At 44.4% G+C, this 22816-nt stretch overlaps 1 protein-coding gene across 2 annotated transcripts in view; it reads left to right on the forward strand.

Moving 5' to 3' along the window:
* HPS5 (HPS5 biogenesis of lysosomal organelles complex 2 subunit 2) overlaps positions 1–22816 on the forward strand; it is a 594029-nt gene that overhangs the window by 514776 nt on the left and 56437 nt on the right. For both annotated transcript variants that reach the window (XM_078681077.1, XM_078681076.1), the window contains exon 21: positions 15818–15924. In XM_078681077.1, the coding sequence (XP_078537203.1) occupies positions 15818–15924 (107 nt within the window). The remainder of the gene's footprint in view (positions 1–15817; positions 15925–22816) is intronic.

Below are 22816 nucleotides of genomic sequence, written 5' to 3' on the forward strand. Positions count from 1 at the left end.
GACTGCATTGGGCTGAACCTGACTTCAACACCCCACTCCTAGGGACTGGAGTGAAGAATGGCGGCAACCCCTGTCCTCACTGAGGTATTCTTCTCCCTCTCCGTCCAGGCACCCCAGAGCAGGACTCATACGCCGGCGCAGTCAATCTCGGGCCGCTAGACCATCACAGTACGTCCTGCAGTGGTCCCCTTCGTTCTAACACCGCAGGACTTTCCTTGTCGATGACTCCCTCAATCACTTGCCCCGAGCCAGAACGAGCAGGGTTCATATGGTGCAGTACCTCTCTGCAACTGTGCATGGAAGAGGTGTGGCGCAGCGGCCAGGGCGACTGACGCCGGATGCTGGGCATCACAGTTCCATCCCCGGCACCGGCGGCAGGGGTCTGCCCAACACCATGTGACTCTGGGCAATAGCTTGCTTTATCTTCCCGACTGCCCCCAGCGCCGGGAAATCTACGGGTAGCTGGGTGCTTTACAAATACAGGATTATTATTATGCAAACCACACACACAGAGTGTTGGTTCCAGCGAAGGGGGGGGCCGAGTCTCATATCCGCCTGAGCCTGCTCCTGAGTTCCCCCCTGAGCCCCCACCGCTGGCCTGACTCCCCGTTGGTTCTGAGTATTAAACCAAACTCCAGGGTCAGTAAGGTGGGAGCTCTTCAATGCGCAACGCCTGTGCCGTCCCGCTGGACATTGGACGGCCGATCCTGGTGTTCCGCTAATCCCCCACACCTCACTCCTTACTTGCTCGGGGGTAGTGGTGTGTCTCTGGGGGGGCCGATGCTCCGTGTGGGGGGAGCAAAGCCAAACTGATTCCTCGCGGGCGATATATGTCGAACAGCACGGGATCCCGCAGCATCTCGTCGGCAATCCACCACCGCCGCTGCATCACACCACAGCACGGGGATTCTGGCCTAGCGAGGCGAGCAAAGTCAGGGTCGCCTAACTTCGCTTTCCCCAGACAGTTTTTGACTGGAGAAAGATCCTCGGATTCCCGGCCCGCTCCGACGTTCAGTCCTCGGTCTGCAAACATAGAGTGCAGAGAGACTGCCGGATAACTGCTGAATGGTGCTGCGATGCGATGGAGCTGAGGGCACAAGCGGCCATCTTGGTCGCGAGCAAGCTCCGCCCCTGGTCCTATCTCTTAGATAGACAACAGGCAGTGACCTTGAGGCCCTTCCTTTCTCAGAGTAGGTTAGTAAAACATGGGGTTCCGTAAGGCTCAGTGATCAGCACAATTCTTTTTAGTTTTTACCTACGCCCACTTATCTCGCTTATAAAATCCTATGGCATTGAGGTTATAAATTATGCGGACGATACCCAACTCGTTTTTTCCCTTGAGGGCAATGATGCAGTTCCTTTGGAGAAATTCCGTAGCTGCATGCGGGAAACAGCTGGCTGGATTAGGGATAACTCATTGCAATTTAATGGGGACAAGACTGAAATACTTTGCTGCTCTGCAAATAAAATCCCTGTTCTCTTGCCAGCAGACTGGCCAAGTTATGCTAATAACCCTCCACTACCTGTTAAAACAGTCCGCAATTTAGGAGTAGTGCTTGACCGTAATCTGCAATTGGACTCGCAAGTAGATAAAACTGTGAGCACCTGTCTTTCTCTGCTGCGAGCGCTCAGAAAGATTCTCCCTTATCTACCGGTTATCAGCTAGACCGCAAGTTTTAAGGAGGATTATCATGAGCAGAATAGATTACTGCAATGCCCTTCTCCTAGGAGCCCCAGCGTCTCTGCTAAAAAAGCTGCAAAAATACAGACTATTGCAGCCAAACTTGCATTGAACAGGCATCGTCCTTGATTGCCTTGAAAGATCTCCATTGGCTGCCCATTGTACAGCGAGTCCAGTTTAAGGCACTCTGTGTCGTCTATAGGGCAGCACATAAAATGGGCCCTTAGACCCTACAGAGCAAATGTTTATGGTACTCCCCACTCGATTGTAGTCAGCATGGCTTCCGATCAGGGCATTCGACTGAGACGGCGCAAGTTATGGCAACGTAGGAGATTAGGAGACAGGTGGATGGGGGAGAGGGAGAGCGATCCTCATCCTCATTGACCTATCAGCAGCATTCGACACCGTGAATCACACGGTGTTGGTGCAAAGGCTGAAGGCACTGGGGATTGGGGAGGCAGCTCTGTCCCTCCTCTCCTCTTTCCTAGAAGATAGGGAGCAAACTCTACAATGGGAAAGTCTGCAGTCAGAAACCTTCCATCTGCCGTGTGGAGTCCCACATGGTCCGGCACTGTCACCGACGCTCTTTAATATCTATGTGCCCCTTCTTGCCAGGGGTTCTTGTTTGTGTCATATGCCGACGATACCCATATCATCATTTCGGTAGCCGCTATATTCCATGCGTGTCTGAGCCACATCATGAGCTGGATGAGTAATAATTACTTGAAGATCAATGCGGATAAGACAGAGGTCATGGAGTTTGGCGGCAGACCATCCCTGTGGGATCACACCTGGTGGCCGGCAGAGGCGGGTATGTGCCCAACACCATCCTTTAAAGTGAAAATCCTGGGGATCATCTTTTACGATCAACTGGGTTTTTCTGTGCAGATTAACCATGTAACCTCCACTTGCTTCTATATCTTGAAGCTATTGTGGAAGGTATTCCCTTTCATTTCGCAGGATCTACGAAAAACTGTGGTGGTGGCCTTGGTCCTATCCCGATTAGATTACTGCAATGCTCTTTTCGTGGGTAGTGATTAGGCACAGAAGACCAAACTGCAGTCCATACAAAACGCGGCCGCAAGAATACTACTAAATATTCCAAAAGGTCACCCCACTTCTGTGGCTATCAGATCATTACACTGGCTACCCATACAGCAACGCATGGAATTTAAGGTACTATGCCTTGTACATAGGACGCTGTATGGTGAAGGCGAGACAGATCTGCGAAGAATCTTTCAGTGGTATACTCCCACTAGAAGTCTCAGGTCGGCAAATTCCGGCCTCATTTGCATTACTAAAGTTCTCAGAGCTAGGTGGGGGGGAAAGTTTGTCATGGTGTGCAGCTAGGCTGTGGAACAAAAACTACCCATGATACTTAGACTTAAGCCAAGCTTGACAGTTTTTAGGAAGCAAATAAAAACATGGTTATTTCCGGCATCCTAACTGTTTAGCTTTAACACTCTTAGATCTCTCCTCTCACTTTAGCTCCAAGACGCCTCGGCATTCGAGCACTGTATATACTTAAATCCTATCCTATCCCCTGTAATAAACCTACGCTCCTCTACAGCTAGCCTGCTATGTGTCGCACATGTCAAGAAAGTTCGACTGGGGGGCAGATCATTTAGTTTTGCAGCCTCCCGACTTTGGAACACTCTGCAAATAGAGCTTAGACAAATGGATACACTGTCTTGCTTTAGGAAAGAATTGAAAACAAAACTTTTCCAGAGCTTAATTCTAGCTCTATGCTCATGCCTAGTTACTTGCAGTGTTTTTGGTAATCTCAGCGCCAGGATGCCCGTTGGGTAGGAGCCGCGCTATATAAGAACTCCCTTACATTACATAACATGGCTTATCAGCAACCAGGCAGTGTATGTAAAAGAATTTCTTGCATTTCTGTTCTCTACCTTTCACATGCGTTATATGTAAACCCATCAGACCTATCAAGCAGGCTTTCTCATTCAAGCATTATTTAATACTGTAATGTCAAAGAGGATGCTCACAGCCCCAACTCTGCACATTGAGTGAGGTTCACAGGAGTCATCTCTGCCCATTCAGATCCATCTAATGTTTGTTACTGGGAAGCTTTTCACCCTTTTTCACTCTAATTCAAACACTATTTCCTGGCTGGTAGAATTTTGAGAGCAAATGCAAATTAACCTCTTAGAACTTCACGCAGGGAAAAGGTAGCTTTGTCAACATTACTTTTCCTTAATATTTATAAAACTTCTGATTTGACCATTGAATTGGATTTGTAATAACTATTGAAATAATACTTTTTCTAGCTAGTCCCATGTCTGAAATACAGTATTAATATTTGTTCATCTGTACTCTGGTTTTCTGCATAGAAAATAGTTATGCCCGCCACAGTGACATGTTAAAATTCAGTTTCTAAATTTCTACGTGTCCTGCTTTTAAATACCATGCACCCTCCCTTGTTCGATCCAAGACCTTCATACAGTGAAATTAATATTTAAAAGGGCTGGTTTTGACCTGTCAGAAGGGTTTATTCTGACATTTTGAGTTGCAGTTTTTACACTCCTTCAGCCCAACTACGCTGGTAGGCCCAAAGACATGTTTGAACTGCCATTGTAGTAGATGGCACAATAGATACTGCAGTGTAATGCGATAGTTAATGGAGCCTGAATACCCTTGACCTGCAAGGAAACCAAGATTGTTCTGGTCTTTAAAAATGAATAAACAAAGATGTGAATGGGTTACCTACAAGAGTCGTTCACTGGGCACTTTCAGACCACTGATAGTGTTCCCATCAGGCAACCGACCTGTACCGCCCTTCATCATTTGGGACAGACATCATAATGCACACTGGAAGTGGCCCAGTGTGCGATCACGCACAAGTGTGCTATAATGGTTCTGTATATCCAAACGATTAGCTTAGTCACTGAGTAGATATCAGGGGTTGCTCACAAGCAGTGCAAAAATATTAAATTAAACAAATTAATTAAATCTAAACGGTGATGGTGCCATTAAAATAGGGTAGAGGAAGGAAAATACTTTAATAGGGACCTTCCTTTCCCAACATTAAAAACAGTGGAAAAAGGTAGCATTAACAAATAACTACCTCGACAGTTGTTGTGGTCGACATGTTTCTGCAGTGTTACCTTGGGCCCAGAGGTCACCTACTGCTTCATCAGGACCTATTGATTCTACTGCTTGTAGTGAAAATAATATAAAAAGTGTAAACAATATCACCTTAAGCTCTCCTGGATTGTAGAATTCCCCGGATTTCATATAGTAACACACACACCAATATGCAAAAAAATAAGAGAGAAAACACATTAAGCTATTTTGTCGCATTTTGCTACAAAAATTCACAGCTTTACCTAGTAGCTGTGGCTCACATCCTTATAGTAATGTCAACAACCACATATCACATTCTCTCATTCGCGAGTCATGCAAGAGCAGAATGACTTCTGGTCCAGTACACTCACCTATTATTTAGGAGAGTTGCGCCCCACCTCACCCGGCATCAGCGCAGGTTACAAGGAGCCCCGCTCTGTGGGAGATAATGCATGGATAAACAAACAAGGGCAGAAAGGTCAGAGGAAGCACCAAGACGCGAGGGCAACCGCTGTGTAGTTGTCACTAGGGCTTTAACAGACACACTCGAGGAAAATCATCATCGCGGTTAATAAAGCTCGAGATTGTGTTCTTTGAATGGTTGTACTCTAAAAGCACTGCGCAACCTCTAGGGTCATCGCGCTCGATTAGGCAATTGTTTACAAGTACCTATATCGAAGCAGATTTTGCTTTGGCGTGAGCCGTCAGTTGGTTTGCTACAAGCGCGGCATCTAAGTAGAACCGCCATGCTTCTAAATCAGTTACCACACAACCAGGTCACTTACCTGCCCGTCGGTACTCCAGACGTCCTTCTGGGCTGTCTGTGGGAGGTGCCGAACGGGCGGGAAGTGCCGATATTTACCAATGTTGTGTTTCCTGATTTCTCCGTGTGGCGCCCTGACGTCATCACGGTGCGCCTAATACTCATGGGAGTTGTAGTTCGAAGGGATATAATTGGTTAAAAACCAGCGCATAGCGCGAATCGATCACTTACAAACGAGGTTTACAGTACTGTCCTCTCCGAATCTGAAAACAGATTCAGTACTGTGGACACCACGTCCTACATTAGAATGCTCCAAAGACAGACCATTGTACTGTAGCTTTGGAAAAAACATGATTTACGCATATCTTGTCTGATCAATACACTGTATCATTATATAAATGCTTATCAACATAGCTCTGCCGTGTGGGTAAATAGATCGTCTCATGATCCATATGTGTACATGCCTTAGATATAGAATAAGGATACATTCTTCATGATCGTGAGATTTTTTTGTCAAGACGGTCAGGACATAAGGACTCTTACAGACTTTATAGAGACATCCACGGAATGTCTTCATTCAGTCCTTCTTTATCCGTCCGAAGCTTATGTACCCATTTTTGTTCACGTCTGAACAGGAACATCTTGATGTCAGTAATGTGTGTAGGTATCAAAGGTTGGTCTAGCACTGTCCAGTGTAGATCATTCGGCGTGTGCTTAACTTGCAGGAAATGATTAGTGAGTCTCGTTGACTGTCTGGAACACCGGATGGAACTTTTGTGTTCTGTGATACGTGTCTTTACAAAAAGACACGTATCACCGAACACAAAAGTTCGGTGCTAGACCAACCTTTGATACCTACACACATTACTGACATCAAGATGTTCCTGTTCAGACGTGAACAAAAATGGGTACATAAGCTTCGGACGGATAAAGAAGGACTGAATGAAGACATTCCGTGGATGTCTCTATAAAGTCTGTAAGAGTCCTTATGTCCTGACCGTCTTGACAAAAAAATCTCACGATCATGAAGAATGTATCCTTATTCTATATCTAAGGCATGTACACATATGGATCATGAGACGATCTATTTACCCACACGGCAGAGCTATGTTGATAAGCATTTATATAATGATACAGTGTATTGATCAGACAAGATATGCGTAAATCATGTTTTTCCAAAGCTACAGTACAATGGTCTGTCTTTGGAGCATTCTAATGTAGGACGTGGTGTCCACAGTACTGAATCTGTTTTCAGATTCGGAGAGGACAGTACTGTAAACCTCGTTTGTAAGTGATCGATTCGCGCTATGCGCTGGTTTTTAACCAATTATATCCCTTCGAACTACAACTCCCATGAGTATTAGGCGCACCGTGATGACGTCAGGGCGCCACACGGAGAAATCAGGAAACACAACATTGGTAAATATCGGCACTTCCCGCCCGTTCGGCACCTCCCACAGACAGCCCAGAAGGACGTCTGGAGTACCGACGGGCAGGTAAGTGACCTGGTTGTGTGGTAACTGATTTAGAAGCATGGCGGTTCTACTTAGATTCCGCGCTTGTAGCAAACCAACTGACGGCTCACGCCAAAGCAAAATCTGCTTCGATATAGGTACTTGTAAACAATTGCCTAATCGAGCGCGATGACCCTAGAGGTTGCGCAGTGCTTTTAGAGTACAACCATTCAAAGAACACAATCTCGAGCTTTATTAACCGCGATGATGATTTTCCTCGAGTGTGTCTGTTAAAGCCCTAGTGACAACTACACAGCGGTTGCCCTCGCGTCTTGGTGCTTCCTCTGACCTTTCTGCCCTTGTTTGTTTATCCATGCATTATCTCCCACAGAGCGGGGCTCCTTGTAACCTGCGCTGATGCCGGGTGAGGTGGGGCGCAACTCTCCTAAATAATAGGTGAGTGTACTGGACCAGAAGTCATTCTGCTCTTGCATGACTCGCGAATGCGAGAATGTGATATGTGGTTGTTGACATTACTATAAGGATGTGAGCCACAGCTACTAGGTAAAGCTGTGAATTTTTGTAGCAAAATGCGACAAAATAGCTTCATGTGTTTTCTCTCTTATTTTTTTGCATATTGGTGTGTGTGTTACTATATGAAATCCGGGGAATTCTACAATCCAGGAGAGCTTAAGGTGATATTGTTTACACTTTTTATATTATTTTCACTACAAGCAGTAATATCAATAGGTCCTGATGAAGAAGTAGGTGACCTCTGGGCCCAAGGTAACACTGCAGAAACATGTCGACCACAACAACTGTCGAGGTAATTATTTGTTAATGCTACCTTTTTCCACTGTTTTTAATGTTGGGAAAGGAAGGTCCCTATTAAATTATTTTCCTTCCTCTACCCTATTTTAATGGCACCATCACCGTTTAGATTTAATTAATTTGTTTAATTTAATTTAATATTTTTGCACTGCTTGTGAGCAACCCCTGATACCTACTCAGTGACTAAGCGAATCGTTTGGATATAAAGAACCATTATAGCACACTTGTGCGTGATCGCACACTGGGCCACTTCCAGTGTGCATTATGATGTCTGTCCCAAATGATGATGGGCGGTACAGGTCGGTTGCCTGATGGGAACACTATCAGTGGTCTGAAAGTGCCCAGTGAACGACTCTTGTAGGTAACCCCTTCACATCTTTGTTTATTTAATTTAATCTCTTTGGAGATAGTGACCAAATGCTACCTTGTTGTTGGTAGGAGTGAAGATAGAGGGCTTTAGCACCTTGGTCGTTAATATTCCCTCAGACCCCCTTTTTGTATGTATTCTTTAAAAAAGAATGCCATAACTTTCCCAGCAACTCTTTTCCTTCTGTTTACTAATAATTGCATTGGTTTCCATATTTGTGCAAATTATTCCCCTGTTCTTGCTGGTTACAAGGTGCCTGTGCTACTTTTCGTGGATAACACTCCTTTCATTAAAAATATTATTGTGGGCTTGCAAAATCTTAATGGATTCTCAATATTCTGTGAGTGTCACGACCTAAAGATCAATGCCCTGAAAACTAAATTAATGGCCGGAAGTAAAAGAAAGAACTTTAGGAGGAATGTGTGGTTGGGACCAAAACTTTTGGGAGAAACTGAAATAATTAATCTATTTAGGCATTAGACTATCCTATTCAGACTCGGAGTGGCCCCAAATTACCAAGAGTTCTTCGTTGATTAAACACAGGGCTCTGTGTTAGTTAGGTTTGTCAAAAAGGCACCATTCCCCCCTACTACGCCAGCAGTGGAAATTTACAATGCCAAATTTAGGAGTGCTGCACTGTATAGTGCAGATCTCCGAGGTAAATGCAACACGACCTCCCTGGGGGTATATGAAAACAATGTTATAAGGGTCATCTTGAATCTTGAGAGAAGGACTTCTGTACTGCCAGAGACTTGATTTTGCTTTGAAGCTGATCAGACTTTTCCAAGTAACATCCTATTTTATATTAGATCAGAATATAGAGTACAAATGAGTCAAAACCATTCCAGAGACGTCCTCTTTTTTTGTTAGTTGTCACAAAACCCAGAGGATCGCTTGGCTGTCTTATGTCAAGCAGTCTTTGATTGACCTGAAACTGAGAGATTGTTGGCACTATCCATCATCCATTCATGCACCTATGGTTGTTGTTACCAAGCATAGATTCTGGGATAAGAATATTGAGCTAAGTGAATTATCTGGCAGCATAGGTAGTCGGTCTAAATCCATCCTTTTTTACAAAAATGTATTAATTGATTTTTGGACTACATTTATCCCATGCTCGTGAGATCGTAATTACTTGAAGTTAAAACATGGCATTTTGCAGACAGCTGGTTTTACTTCATCTTGGCTGTCCTCCATGATTAAATCCAAGTTGTGCCCGGTATGCTGCTACCAGGAGGAAACAAAAGAACACTTGTTGTTCTTCTGTCCGATTTACTCCAAACCTAGATCTAGATGGATTGTGCCCATGTGCCATTTATTAGAGCTAACAAATCAGACTAATGCACTAAGAATTTGTGAAAGTGGTATTGGCAAGTTTTTGCTAATCGCCATATCTAAACTTTTTTAAGCGTCATAGTTGATCAAGTTGCGCACACTGGCTTCTTAATCCATATTGCCCATCCATAACCTTAGGATGATTAAGCAGTGTAGTTCGATTTTAAAGGAAAATATTTTTTTTTGTTTGACACATGATTTTACATGATTTTAATTGTTGTGTATAGTGATTGTTTTCTCCTTTGATGTTACTGTACTGTATTGCTTGCTTTGCACTTTTATACTGTGTTTGGTTTTTTCTATTTGTGTGTATTTGTCGATGAGTTTTACATTCCGCCGGGCAATAAACTGAGGTACTACAGTCCACTAATGGCATTTAACTTACAGACCCTGGGTTCGTTTTGTATCAAATACTCAAGAACTATAGGTAAGTAAAATATAAAAAATAGGAACATTCCATTTCAACCATATCTAGAGGGAGGATACAAGTCCCTTGCCACTGGTTAGCAGGATTAAAGTGCATCAGGCTCCTAAGGCAGCAAACTTACAGGGTCCACCAAAAGGTGAAAAATACGGGGTGAGCAGACAGAAAAGGCGCATTTCCTACATTAACCATACTGTCCTTACTCATCCCTCCATAATTATGATCATCCGCTGTGCAAAAAACAATCTAACATTAGAGTCGATGCCCGTTGCCAACATAGGAGTCACACCATACCAACAACTTGCAAACTTCCGAGCTCGAAACTAGATTGCAGGAGTGTGCAGATCATATGAATCTACAGCACTACATGCTACAAACCATTGTCTTTCTCCTTGCATAATAAGGCACATTGGTAAGCACATGAGAGTGCTCTCCAGATTAAAGGACTAAAAGCTTGAATGTTCCTTAAAAGATTTTGTTAAAAATGCTTCTGGAACAAATTAGCAACGATAACACCATACAATTACGAATTATTTTAAATTTTATCAGATTCCTTACAAAAAGAAAACGGCCTATACTGATGGTTGGAACTTTGTAGGCAATTAAAGATCTATGCATTTATCACACCTAAGGTATAGTTGGCCTAGGAACAGTGGCCTCGTAGCCACTTTGATTACACCAAAAGCAGCTTGATATGGGGATACTTCATCCTTGCCATTTCTTTCCTAAATCCAGTGAAAACTTGAGCAGTGCATTTTATATTATCTCTTGTGCTGTATCAATACTGAATACAAGAATTTATGGAAAGTCATTGCTTACAGGATTTTCCTTTCTGAGGACAAGGTGGTCCACCTCCAGTCGAGACTTAGTTCAGGAAGACCCATTAGTTGTATTATTTGTAGGTTGGAAAATGTCAGGCATGGATGGCTGAGTCAAGGCGTCGCATCATTGTTCTGGCTTTACTTTATTGAGCTTTTTTAACATATGGAGTATGTCTGATGCATCTAATAACTCCATTGTACACCAACAGCATGGCTGAACCTATGACCTGGGTACATATTAATAAATGTTATTGCTACCTGTGCACCTGCTGTTGAGCACAAGCCATGAGTGCCCACTATCAGACTTCAATTTACACTAGCTATGGACTCAATAGGTTTATACAGCGAATGCAATAGTTGGGATAGAAGTGATCATCTCACTGTACACTGACAGGGCTCTGCTGTATGTTAAATACATTCATCTATCGTTCGTCATGGTGGATAAATCTGCGAAATCTTCAAATTTGCAGGAAATCCAAGGTCTTTTCAATAAATATACCTGATCCCACAATGAGAAGCAGGCTTCCCTTCCAGTGCGCACCAGTTATATTTACTTATCTCAGTATCCACCTATATGAAGGCAAGGCAGACCCCGTACTGATAATTTAACAGGGCTGTCCCCCTCTTTCACATTGAGATTGGTGGCTCAAACTATGTGTATCATTTGCTGCCAGAATCACCCTTTAACAAAATTATTTAACAAAATTATTTTTATATACATCCTGGAATGAATGTAGATGTATTTGGTAGTGCTTTGCTATACTGATTACTCTCCTATATTAAAGTTTGGTATGCCTACTAGATCATTGGACAGGGGGTTGTAGTGTGTGAAAGGTTCCAAACTTTCAGTATTATTTGTTTGCTCCATGCAGTTTGTTGCTTTGGCAGACCAATTTTATATTTTATGCTTATGAAGAGACAGAAGCTTCAGATGGACAACCTAATGGCCATGCTAATGTCACATAGTTTAATCAAAGTGTTAAATGAGACTAGCTCCGTTTTTGTTAATTGTTTGATAAATGTGATGAGCATACTTAAAGCATAGTAGTCATACGGACTGCAGCTATGCATCTAGAGATTGGCTAGCAGTTCACACACCAATATTAGTACCTTTGCAGATCGGGGGCATGAGAGTGTTCGATATATGATATGTTTGCAAAGTCTTCACTCAAACGAGGGAGACATTTGAACTCCTATGTTGTCCTCAGCTTGGCTGACCATTCATTATGCTCAGCATCATGCAGCACTAGGAGATATGTTAGCACACCTCTTGGAACTTCCAGTAAATTCCCTTTGGCAGTATATATTGCCTGCAAGGGGCTCTTGGCACCTTATCAAAAGTATTTATGCTACTTGCCGGGAGGTTTTCAGGTATCCAGATTAAGGCTATGGTCGTTTGAGCTGCTGATCTACGCTGTGTTGGATTTTTTAGCACACTGGGTTTTAATTGAATGTGAGAATCCAATAGGACATCTAAGAAGTTATCACACTTAGTCCTAAAATGGAGCCAAAAGGCCCTAGATTTAGTAGTGAAATATGTTTCTTCAACTTAAATCCTGGTGATGAGTGGCTATTTAATTCTGATGAGGTCAGTAACAGAAGTTATAAATCCTTTCTTAGAGAGCGACAAAGCCCTCTGTCTCTGAAGTTGGTCCGGTACAAACAAAGCTGTTGACTTAGATCTTAAAATGTTCCGTAGCCCTGCCTTAGATGGAAGAACCTTCTCAATAGCTGCATCAAAACCTTAGAACAATCTGCCACTCAACCTAATGACACAACCTTCCCAGGCAATATTCATGATAGGACATTTCTTTACCCCTAATTATCAGCTTAGTACATGCTTTGGCCTATATTATGGATAGTTATTATTGCACAGATACCTTTGAGTGAATGTCGGGCTTAACAAATACCATTGGATAAATAAAAAGTAAATACACAGAGTGTAATATGCCAATTATTACATCTGTTGAGAGTGGGGGAGGGACCATGACTCAGGAGAGGTAGAACCTCGAGTCATGATGGCCCTCTCCTCTCAACAATAGTAATAAAGCATGTTGTACTCTGTTTATCAGCATATGTAGCCTATACCAATGTACTCTTTCATGTGTATTTTAACTAATGCATTTAACAAAAACCATGATGCAAGGTCTTAAATGTGTACAGTAGCCTAAAATCACAAATAAACAAACATGCATTTCCCAGTGAGAGTTCACTTGTGAATGCCCTCAGAAAAAAAGGCAAGGGCTAAACTCTGTGGAAAATGTAAAGATCTGACGCAGAAACCATGGTCAATGGCCTCAGTTCTTTTATTAAATTAATAAGAATTGTAACAAGGAATAGAGACAATGCAGTAATGCGATGTCCTTTAGTAAATTGTTGGACTTGGCCTTCTTGGCAGGGTCATCCCTGAACTTTTTTCCTTCCTCCAATACTCTCTCGGACCTGTTTTTGTTGGTTTAATGACTCTGGGCACTTTACCAATGCTGACCAGTGCTAAAGTGCATATGCTCTCCCTGTATAAAGTGTATATGTGATTGATTTCCATGATTGGTTCATTGGATTTACTATTAGTCCCCAGTAAAGTGCACCAGGAGTGCCAGGGCTTGTGAATGCCAATACTGCTAGTGGGCCTGCAGCGCTGGTTGCGCCACCCACAGAAGCAGCCTTAAAATGTGTCTAGGATCTGCCATTGCAGAACCTGCGTGCAGTCTGGTACTGTCATGCTGGCTGGGCAAGTGCACACACTTGCCAGCCCCTAAACCTTCCCATAACTTCATATTAGTCACCCCTATGGTAGGCCCAAGGGCAGGGTGCATTGTAAGTGTAAGGTAGGACATGCTCTGAAGAGTGTGACATGTCCTAATAGTGAATTACAGCCAAATTCGTTTTTCACTATTGTAAGGCTACCTGTTCTCTTTAGGCCAGATGGGCTGCTGGAATTATCACACTCTATAATCCCAGCAGACTCAGGGAACATGGTAGAAAATAAAGTTTAGTATGCCTGAACTCAGGATAATAAAATACTTCTTTTAGTAAAGTTTATTTTCATATCCTGTGTTTGCAAATGCTACTTTTAGGAAGTTAGCATTTGCTTGCCTAACCATTTCAGCCCGCCTCTGGAGTATGTGTATCTGACTGTCTGGGTTGTGTGAATGACAGGGCTGGGGGATGACAGGTGGTGAATGCTAGGATTACACCTTAGTGGGAGGTAGGAGTGCCCCTGGACTCTTAATCAGGCTGTGCTTTGCCACCACTATGCTGGCTCCGCCCCCCTGGGGAGCGACTGATGACTCAGCCTGCACCTGGCCCAGGAAGGGCGAAGCACTGTCATCATAGTACTCCTGGCTGCCCCTGTCCACACAATGCTGGCTCCGCCTCCCTGTGGAGCGTCTGATGTGCCTGCCCACACACTGAAAGCAGAAGCCAGAAGTACCCCCAACAAGTGCTCAGAGACTGAAAGCAGTTATGCAAAGGCCCCCCTGGCCTGAGAAGACAAAAGAAATGCTGTATAAAAGTAGGAGCCCTGCTCCTTGCAAATCAGAATCCTGTTTCCCACAAAGAACCTCTGCCCGACTAGAAGGAGAAGAAGACGCTGGAAGGACTGGCCTGCTGCTTGCCTTGCTGAGAAAGGAGAGGAGAAGACTTTTGAAAAGACTTTGCTGACTTGTGCTTTGAAACATTCTCCAAGGGCTTGATTGAGCTTGCCCCCTGAACTGAACCCCAGGACCAGTGGGTTCTCCTGTGCTTGGGCCCGTCTGCTATCTGAGGCCGAGTATTTCCTCCCGCCGGAGGTGAAGTTGCCCCCTCTCGCCCCCTCCTAGGGCTGTGGTTCCCGGGAGCCAGCCTGCCCTCTTGCCCTTGAGAGCCTCGCTCCACTCGGAGTCGCTCTCTGCCCCAGGGCTAAGGCCGGCCGCTCCTCTACCCCCGCCTGCTTCAAGGAGCGCCTGAGCGCGATTTCAGCCCCTCCCGCCGGAATCCCGGGGACGCAAGCAGTCTGTAGCCTGGGCGACCGTCCGTGCATTTCCTTTGCACTCGGCCGCCCCGCTTGCTCTGCCCCCAGGAGAGGCCGCGCCGCACTAAGAAGGGAGCCTCCCCTCGCTGTACCGTCGGTACTGAGGGCCCCCGTGCTGTGTGTCACCCCCCGGAGATCCTCCGCTGTTAGAAGAGATCCCCCTGCACTGCCTGGACCGAGTCGCGCTGCCCGTGCCGACTCGGCCCCCAACGAACGAAAAGAAACTGCACCATTCCTGAAGATCTACCCGGGCTAGGGGCCCGCAACGTTTTATTTCCCCTTCGGCGCTCCGCTCGCTCCGGCCATCGTAAGTACTTTGTCCGTGCAGCCTAGCGTACCCGGCCTCCCAGTTCCCCGCCTCCCTACCTGACCGCACTGCAAGCTGCACTGCCGAGCCCGGCTCTCGTCTAGCTCTGTCCCCGAGCCGCTGGGAAGAGCCGTACGTGGCATAGACGTCCTCACGCCCGATGCGTGAGCCGCGGTAGGGTCTGGGTCAGTTTCCTCAAGGAGAGCGGGGAAAGCGCTGCGAAGCGCACCGGAGGCCCAGGGCGAGTCTAAGGTCCCCCGAACTGGTGCAAAGAGGTGCTTTGGAAGCAACTAACATTGAAAGACTGTAGAGAAGTGATTTTACAAGGAAATCCACATTTGAACTTGAAACTAAAAGCTTGCCTATTTACAATCTGTGGCCTAATTTGAAAACAACGTTATATTTGGTCTTGTGATAAGTCTGAACTGATATATATATATTTTTACATAAAGAATCGTGTTTTTTATATATTCACAGCCTGGTGTCCATTTGTGGGGGGATTGGTACATTTTACTGTATGTGTGATTACAAATGCTTAACTGAATAACGCCTGAAGAATAGCCTTGGCTGCTCACACCACGCACCTAGAGGGTGAACAAGGGTAATTCTAAGGGGTTATCCTTCGCCCTGACTTAGAGGAGAGGGTCCCTGCTTGTCACAAGTGCATACTTGCGCCAACCAGAGACCCCCAATTCTAACATAAATTAAATGTGTTGTCATGTGTTATTTTTTATGTTTAAGGTTCTGGACAGGAGCCCTGTATCTTTGCTCCGAGATGGATAGAAGAGCAGAAGCCTTTACAATCATTATATATTTGGATGATGTAAGCCTTTTAGATCGGAACAAGGGTAAGTGATTATTAATTTCTATCATGTACCTATTTTAACGGTTAATTTTAAAGTACTTGAAATAATATTATACCTCATCAGGGGGACCACATGGCAAGCATGGGTCTCAGTCTTCAGGGCTGAGATTGTTTGCCTCTGTTGTCTTGAGATCCATCCTACTTTGTCAGTCAATCAGGGGTTTGTAAAGCGCGACTACTCAGCTCTGAGGGTCTTGAAGCGCTGGCTGTTGAAACTGGGCCAACCCCTTCACTCTCTGTGGTAGCGATGGCGAGCAGTCACAGGCTTCTCAGAGATGTAGTGTGAAAGTGCTCGAGCACAGAGCTCAACCAACAAACAACAACACAATAAAGCAATGTACAGCCCAGTGTTTCTATTGCAATAAAGAAAATTACTTTCATGCACATAAGAATGAAATACACAGTATTACGATAACATTTATTTTAGTGTCCTTGGGTGCTATCAAGTAGTCTTGCGCTTCAGACTGCTATCTCCCCAATCCTCTCCCAAACACCAACTTTGGATGCACAGTAATGCTATGAGTACTCTGTGGTGGATCACTTCTTTCTTTGCCATAGAGGACTTGGAACTGGAACTATATGTGACGTAGTAAGTTCCCTCTTTTATATAGTCAATAATCAGACAGGAGATGTGTATTCAATGCCTGCAGCTTCAGCACTGCTCTGAAGTGGTTCTTCTCTCAAGTGTCCTCTCCACGCTGCTCAACAGACAAAGCCTTTGTGTACAGTGGTGTTTCGTTCAGCAGGGTAGTCTCCAGCTGGTTACACCCACAACAGTCACAAAGAGGTGTGAGTGTTCTGCACCTGGCTGTCTTCCGCCAGCTGAGGAGTTAATCAGGAAGAGACAAAAGGTTAGTCCTCACATAAAGACACCGCTCACCTTATACAACAGAGTTTGTAGCTTCACCCCCACCATCAAACAAATGGTTGTGTTAAGGAAGACTAATTAGCAGTTCCTTGATAAGCAAGAGTTCTAATTGAATTTCTAAAGCTGCCCTGTCTCCACTTCCTTCACTGTTGTCTCAGGTCACTTTCACTGTCTGGCAAAATTATCTCACCTTCTCCTTTTGCAGAGGCCAGGCCTGGGGTATCATAAATGGTTCCTACAGTCCTCTATTACTCTAGCTCCCTCACACATACACCATGCACCTACACAAACATACACATACGGCATCCAATCATGATGTCGGTGCTAAGACCTGGGAAAGCATAGAAACTGAATTGTATTTGAATGGGCCAGTGGGCTCACTGCATTGACGCAGATAGAAAAGGGTTGGTCACAAATATGAATTCACAAAAATGCAATATGCTGCTCTATGCTATACACATGAAAGGGACAGTATTCAACTGTCTTCCAGTGAGGGTATGGTTTGTGTGCCTCTCTAGCTCCTTATTAATGTAAATGGACAGGCCTAGATCTCTGCACACACAAAATTAGTGTGACCCATAGGCCTAAATCTGAAATCAAGATACCAGATACACGCAGTCAGGCCAGGCACTTAGGGCACGGGAACTAAGCTGTACACTATGCAGGGGACATTCCATTCCAGAACACACCCTTTCCAGATCAGCCTACCCAGAACCTTACTCCACTGTTGGTGAATTCTGTTTGCCAGATCAGCAAAACAGGTGACAAAGTCAACCTGTATTCCCATGACTCATTTTGACTTTGCACTCTAACGGGAAATGTTGACCTTACAACGAGATAGACCATATCAATAATTTGTCATTCCCACTCTTCATTGCCATTAACCACTTGAGTAGTTTGTGATCTGTTTGTACTACAACTATAGTGTTAAAGAGATAAGGCCAAAATCTTCTCAAAGCTCGTTCTATGGCTAAATTATTCCTTCTCAAAGATCACAAAATTCTGTTCTCTGGAAAGATACCTACAACTAAAACAAGCATTGGCTGTCAGTCAGTCTAGATACTTTATTTCGATCACACAGATAATCAAAGTAAAAATAATAGAACGATTTACAGAATCACAGAACAATAAAAGACAGTCCAGCTGTTATCATAAAACAATAGGAAACAATAAAAAAGCGCAATACATTTCATAGACAAAACACATTTGAGGTATCCAAAACATTCCACTTGATTTTTTTCCCTACGTTAATTACTCGGGTGATGGCTACCACATTTGTTTGGCACTTGGAGCGCCTTATCCAGATTGCCATAAGATATTTAGTCACACCGAAAACATGGGACCTATGTGTACTAGTACTGAAAGTTCGAACGGCAACCTGGTAGCTTCTGGTACCGAGATTCTTACAGACTGGAAGAATCCACTTTGCCCGAAGGCTACTGTGCTGGGGGCAAAAGAAGAATAAATGTTCCAATGATTCCTTTCCCCCTTCACATGCAGGACATTGGTCATCACCACCCTCACTCCCTACAGACCAGTTAAAGGTGATGGATTTGATTGGGGGGATTCCTTATCTGAACTGCAGATAGTTTACGCGCCAGAGAGGGTTCTCTTTCATCAATAGTGACCTCAAAACTCATACAAGACTTAAAATTTATAAAAGACTGCATAAGACTACCTGTACTCAAATTCAAACAAGCTTTATTCGATTTTCAAGATAAAATCATAAAAGCACAGGAATACAATAAATACATTTAAACAGGTAATGAAACATAATAGTCAGAATAAGCTTAAACGGTTGGATGTTAAAAAATGTTCATAAATTAATATTTCGAATATTTTTATGATTAAAAGAGTAATTAAAAGTAATGAACTCATTGCACAGTACTATAACCAACACAATTTAAATTCATGGGCTTTGCATAGTGTTCCTAAATTTAATGATGAGTTTTAAAAAGCTTGAGACTGCATATATAACATTAACATCTTCTAGTTGCTGTAATTTCGTGTATGCTAATCTGCAGGACCGAATCCCCCACGCTTTCAAAATGGGTATCAAAAGGGCCCTACACGGTCTCTTATAGAATGTGCAAAACAACACACAATGTATGCTGGATTGTGTTGAAATATCATCGCACGGGCACAGTTGAATTTCTGAAGACCAGTCGTTACAGGTAGGGAAAGTGATCATGCGGAAGAAAGAGCCTAATCTCAGACGGGTCATGAGCGTGCGGGCGTATGGACTTAGGTCCAAGGTGAGATAATATTGAAGGCCTTCATGTTTGGTGATTGCCTGATACCTGAGAACTGTGTATTTTTCTCTTGGTTCCATCTGTCAGTGATTGGATGGTCAAGGGCCATCTTTTTCAGCGCGCCTCTTGATATCCCCTCCATACTGGACGGTTTGTCAAAAAATTCTGGGTGGCCTATCTTCGGGAAGACATTTTTCACGTAGGATAGCCATCTAATATTAACTGCCCCGTCCAGTGAAAGGCAATCAGCTAATACCTCTCTATTGAAAGTAGTCTCCTCCGTCACCCAGACCTTATGCCACAGCATTAGGGGAGAAATCTTGATAGTATCACAAATGTAGGGGAGTCCTACTTCAATCTGAGTCATGAATGTTGATGTGTATTTAGAGGCGCCAAGTAAGTGGCAGATTAACTGGTTCTCACAACTTTGTAGCAACTGTGAGTTTTCTATCCCCCATAACCCGGCCCCATATGTAGCTGTGGATACGGATTTGGCCTTATAAATCTGTATTAGTTCCTTCGCGGGCTTTCCCCCAATTTTCGCAGAGAAGTTATTCAGGGTACCAATGGAACGGGTGAAGGCTAATTTCTTAGCAGCTACTGCTGGCTGCCAGCTCCCCCTCCTATCAAAGGTAACATCTAGGTAGCAAAACCTGTCAGTTGTTTCGATTCTTTGTGATTCTAAATATATAGGGCAGGATCCCTTTCTTGGCCCGCAACCGCAGGACATAGTATAAGTTTTAGGGATGTTAACTCTTAGGCCCTTTTCCCTCATGAAAGTGGTAAAGTGTGCCACAGCCCGCTGTAGTCCAATTCTAGTCCGCGACATTATTGCCGTGTCATCAGCATACAGAAGTAGTGGCACCGGTGAGCCATTTATAGAGGGGTAGTCACACTGAAAATCATTTAAGTGTTCCCCAATAGAATTAACATAGATGGTGAACAGCAGGGGGGCTAGTATGCACCCCTGTCTGACCCCCCTTAAGATGGGAAATTTAGCTGGGGTCCGAATTTCACCCTTGCTCCTGCATCATTATACAGTTCTTGAATAAAGGTGAGGATTTCAGCATTAATGACCAGGTTGAACAGTGTTTTCCATAGGAGCACGTGGTCCACACAGTCGAAAGCGGAGCTTAGGTCTATAAAGGTGATATATAATTTTCCGCTCCTCGCCTGTGTGTATTTTGCAGTGATTAGGGCCAGGTTCAAACACTGTTCCGCCGTCCCTTTCCCTGGCCTAAAGCCGTACTGTAAGTTGGAGATAGCCTGATTTTCATCTTCCCAGAATTCTGTTTAGAATTATTCTGCCGGCCACCTTCATTAAGGCGTCAAGGAGAGAGATTGGCCTGTAACAAATGGGGTCATTTCTATTGCCCTTCTTAAATATTGGCACGACAATTGCCTCGTGCCAAGATGGAATAAATCCATGTTGATTGGACTTATTTAAGACGTTCGTGAGTAGGGGCGCCCAGAAGTCCATCTCTGCCTTATAAACGTCGATAGGGACGCCGTCGGGGCCAGGGGCCTTACCAGACGAGCTCTCCGTGATGGCTTTAATAACCTCTTGATAACTAAAGGTTATATCTAGAGGAAATGCGCTTAAGTCATCAGGTTTGGTTAGGCCTATCCTACTGTCGTTAAAAGTGATCAAGCAATGCCCATCGGTCGGTCTATTATAAAGCTGTTTAAAATGGGTTACCCATGTGTCCCCTGGAATGTTATGTTATGTTATGTTATGGCCATACTTTTAGAGCGCACGGCTACCCCAAGGGGTGTCCCGGCTCTTTGGCAAAAGAGACCTGAAACCTGAAAACACAAAGGAGCAATACCACAGTCGTAGTGATTACGCAGAAAAGAGCATGGTCTTCAGCTCTTTCCTAAAAGCCAAAAGATTCTTAGCTTTGCGAAGGGAAAGAGGAAGCTCATTCCAGAAGCGAGCTGCCACAAATTGGAAGGACCGTCCCCCCATCCGAACTCGTTTGGCAGTAGGAACCTCCAGCTTGGCCAGATCCGCTGAGCGCAACGTCCTCCGAATGGCTACGTCTATAAAGTCCTCCGCTCTACTTTGCAGGTATGGGGCGTTGATTACTTTCCAGAAAGCCGTATTGTCTCGTTGTTCCGAGGCCTTGCGCAGGGACGCCCAGGCCACCCTCTTTAGGGTGGCTTTCCTGGTTTTAATAATTAGGTAGTATCTCTTCTCGCTTGGCTGATTAAATCTTGATTTTTGGGTGTAATCTGTAATGCCTTTTTTAAGGATGTTAATGCTTTAGTGAATTTGTGGTCGAACCACCCTTGGGCTTTATTTGCAACTAATCTGCGTTCTCTAAGTAGAAGATTCTTCACCGCTAGTTGAATGTTTGAGAAGGAAGCCATAACTTTGTCAGGCTCTTCGTCGTCTGTCAGACATATCAAGATGTCATCGAGGGACGCCGTTATTAGATTTTTTATGAACCCGACGGGCTCGACCTTCTCATAGCTGTTAGTTGCAGTTAGTTTGACCTTTGGTGTGTAGTTAGCTTCCTTTTTGTTTGGTCTTGACTCCTCCTTTTTTCTTACTGAAAAGGATATGGGATAATGATCACCAAAAAGATTGTTGCCTGTTTCCCAAGTGAACACAGATCCTGCATGAGCTGAGGACATTAAAGTAAAATCGATAGTGGAGTTGCACCCCCGTCCATTGAAGGTTGGTTGAAAAGGGACAGTCGGGCTGCATAGCTCATTCACAAAGGACAGATTGGGAGATGGAGTCCCGGGGCGGCGGCGCGATTATTGGTGGCGTCTGGTGGCGGCAAGGAACTCCACAGGGCAGTGCAGCGAAGCGCGGTGTCCCACTGCTGGCGGTAAGGTTCTCCTTTGCTTTTGCGATGCACCCCCCGCTCCGCCGAGATGTGCGCTTCTTAATGCGCCTCCTGGCGCTGCTGGGGTGTCACAGGTGCGCGCCGCCGCTGAGGATGCCGGGAGATGGAGTCCCGGGGCGTCGGCGCGATTATTGGCGGCGTCTGCTGGCGGCAAGGAACTCCACGGGGCAAGTGCAGCGTGTTTCACTGCTGGCGGTAAGGTTCTCCTTTGCTTTTGCGAGGCTCCCCATACTGTACTCTTGGTCACTATATCAATAGCTACTGCCTCCCAATAAAGGTTTTTTGACCATTGCTCTAGATAACTGGAACAAATGCTGTGGGACAAAAACAATAGTTATCTAGTCTCAACCTCATCAAAAGAGTTTTAATAAAGCGGAACCAGGGAATTTTGGCAACACCCGGATCGTTCATCAAAACTCTAACACCTTCTCGATAAAATTAAAGTTCATCTGTGGACCATAGATGGTACCAAAATAATAACATTCTGCATTCTATTTTATGACAAATCTTCCTCTTGGCTAAGTCTAGGTATGAAGGTACTAGGGGGATACTCATAGGAAGTGAAAGAATGGACCTCATAAACCTGTGCTCAGTCGTGACAGGACTATTACAATTTGCAGACCCCCATATTTCGGCACCATACAACACAGACTCAGTAACTTTAAGATTATAAATCTCCAGGACAGGAGCCACCCTCCTAGAGATAGTTCTAAGGTGGACCTTCACCAGGTTTGTAGATTGTTGGATAAGTGTTGAATAGGCTTTTTCAATCTGCCGGACCCAACTCAAATTAGGTATCATGCATACGCCCAAGTAATTGATGAGGGAGTAGACCTTATCAATACATTTATTTCCCACCAGTATCTGTCTACTACAACGAAAGAGTCAAACCCTGGA

This window comes from Lissotriton helveticus, chromosome 3_1 (genome assembly GCF_964261635.1).
Source record: "Lissotriton helveticus chromosome 3_1, aLisHel1.1, whole genome shotgun sequence".
In the NCBI taxonomy this organism is placed as follows: domain Eukaryota; kingdom Metazoa; phylum Chordata; class Amphibia; order Caudata; family Salamandridae; genus Lissotriton; species Lissotriton helveticus.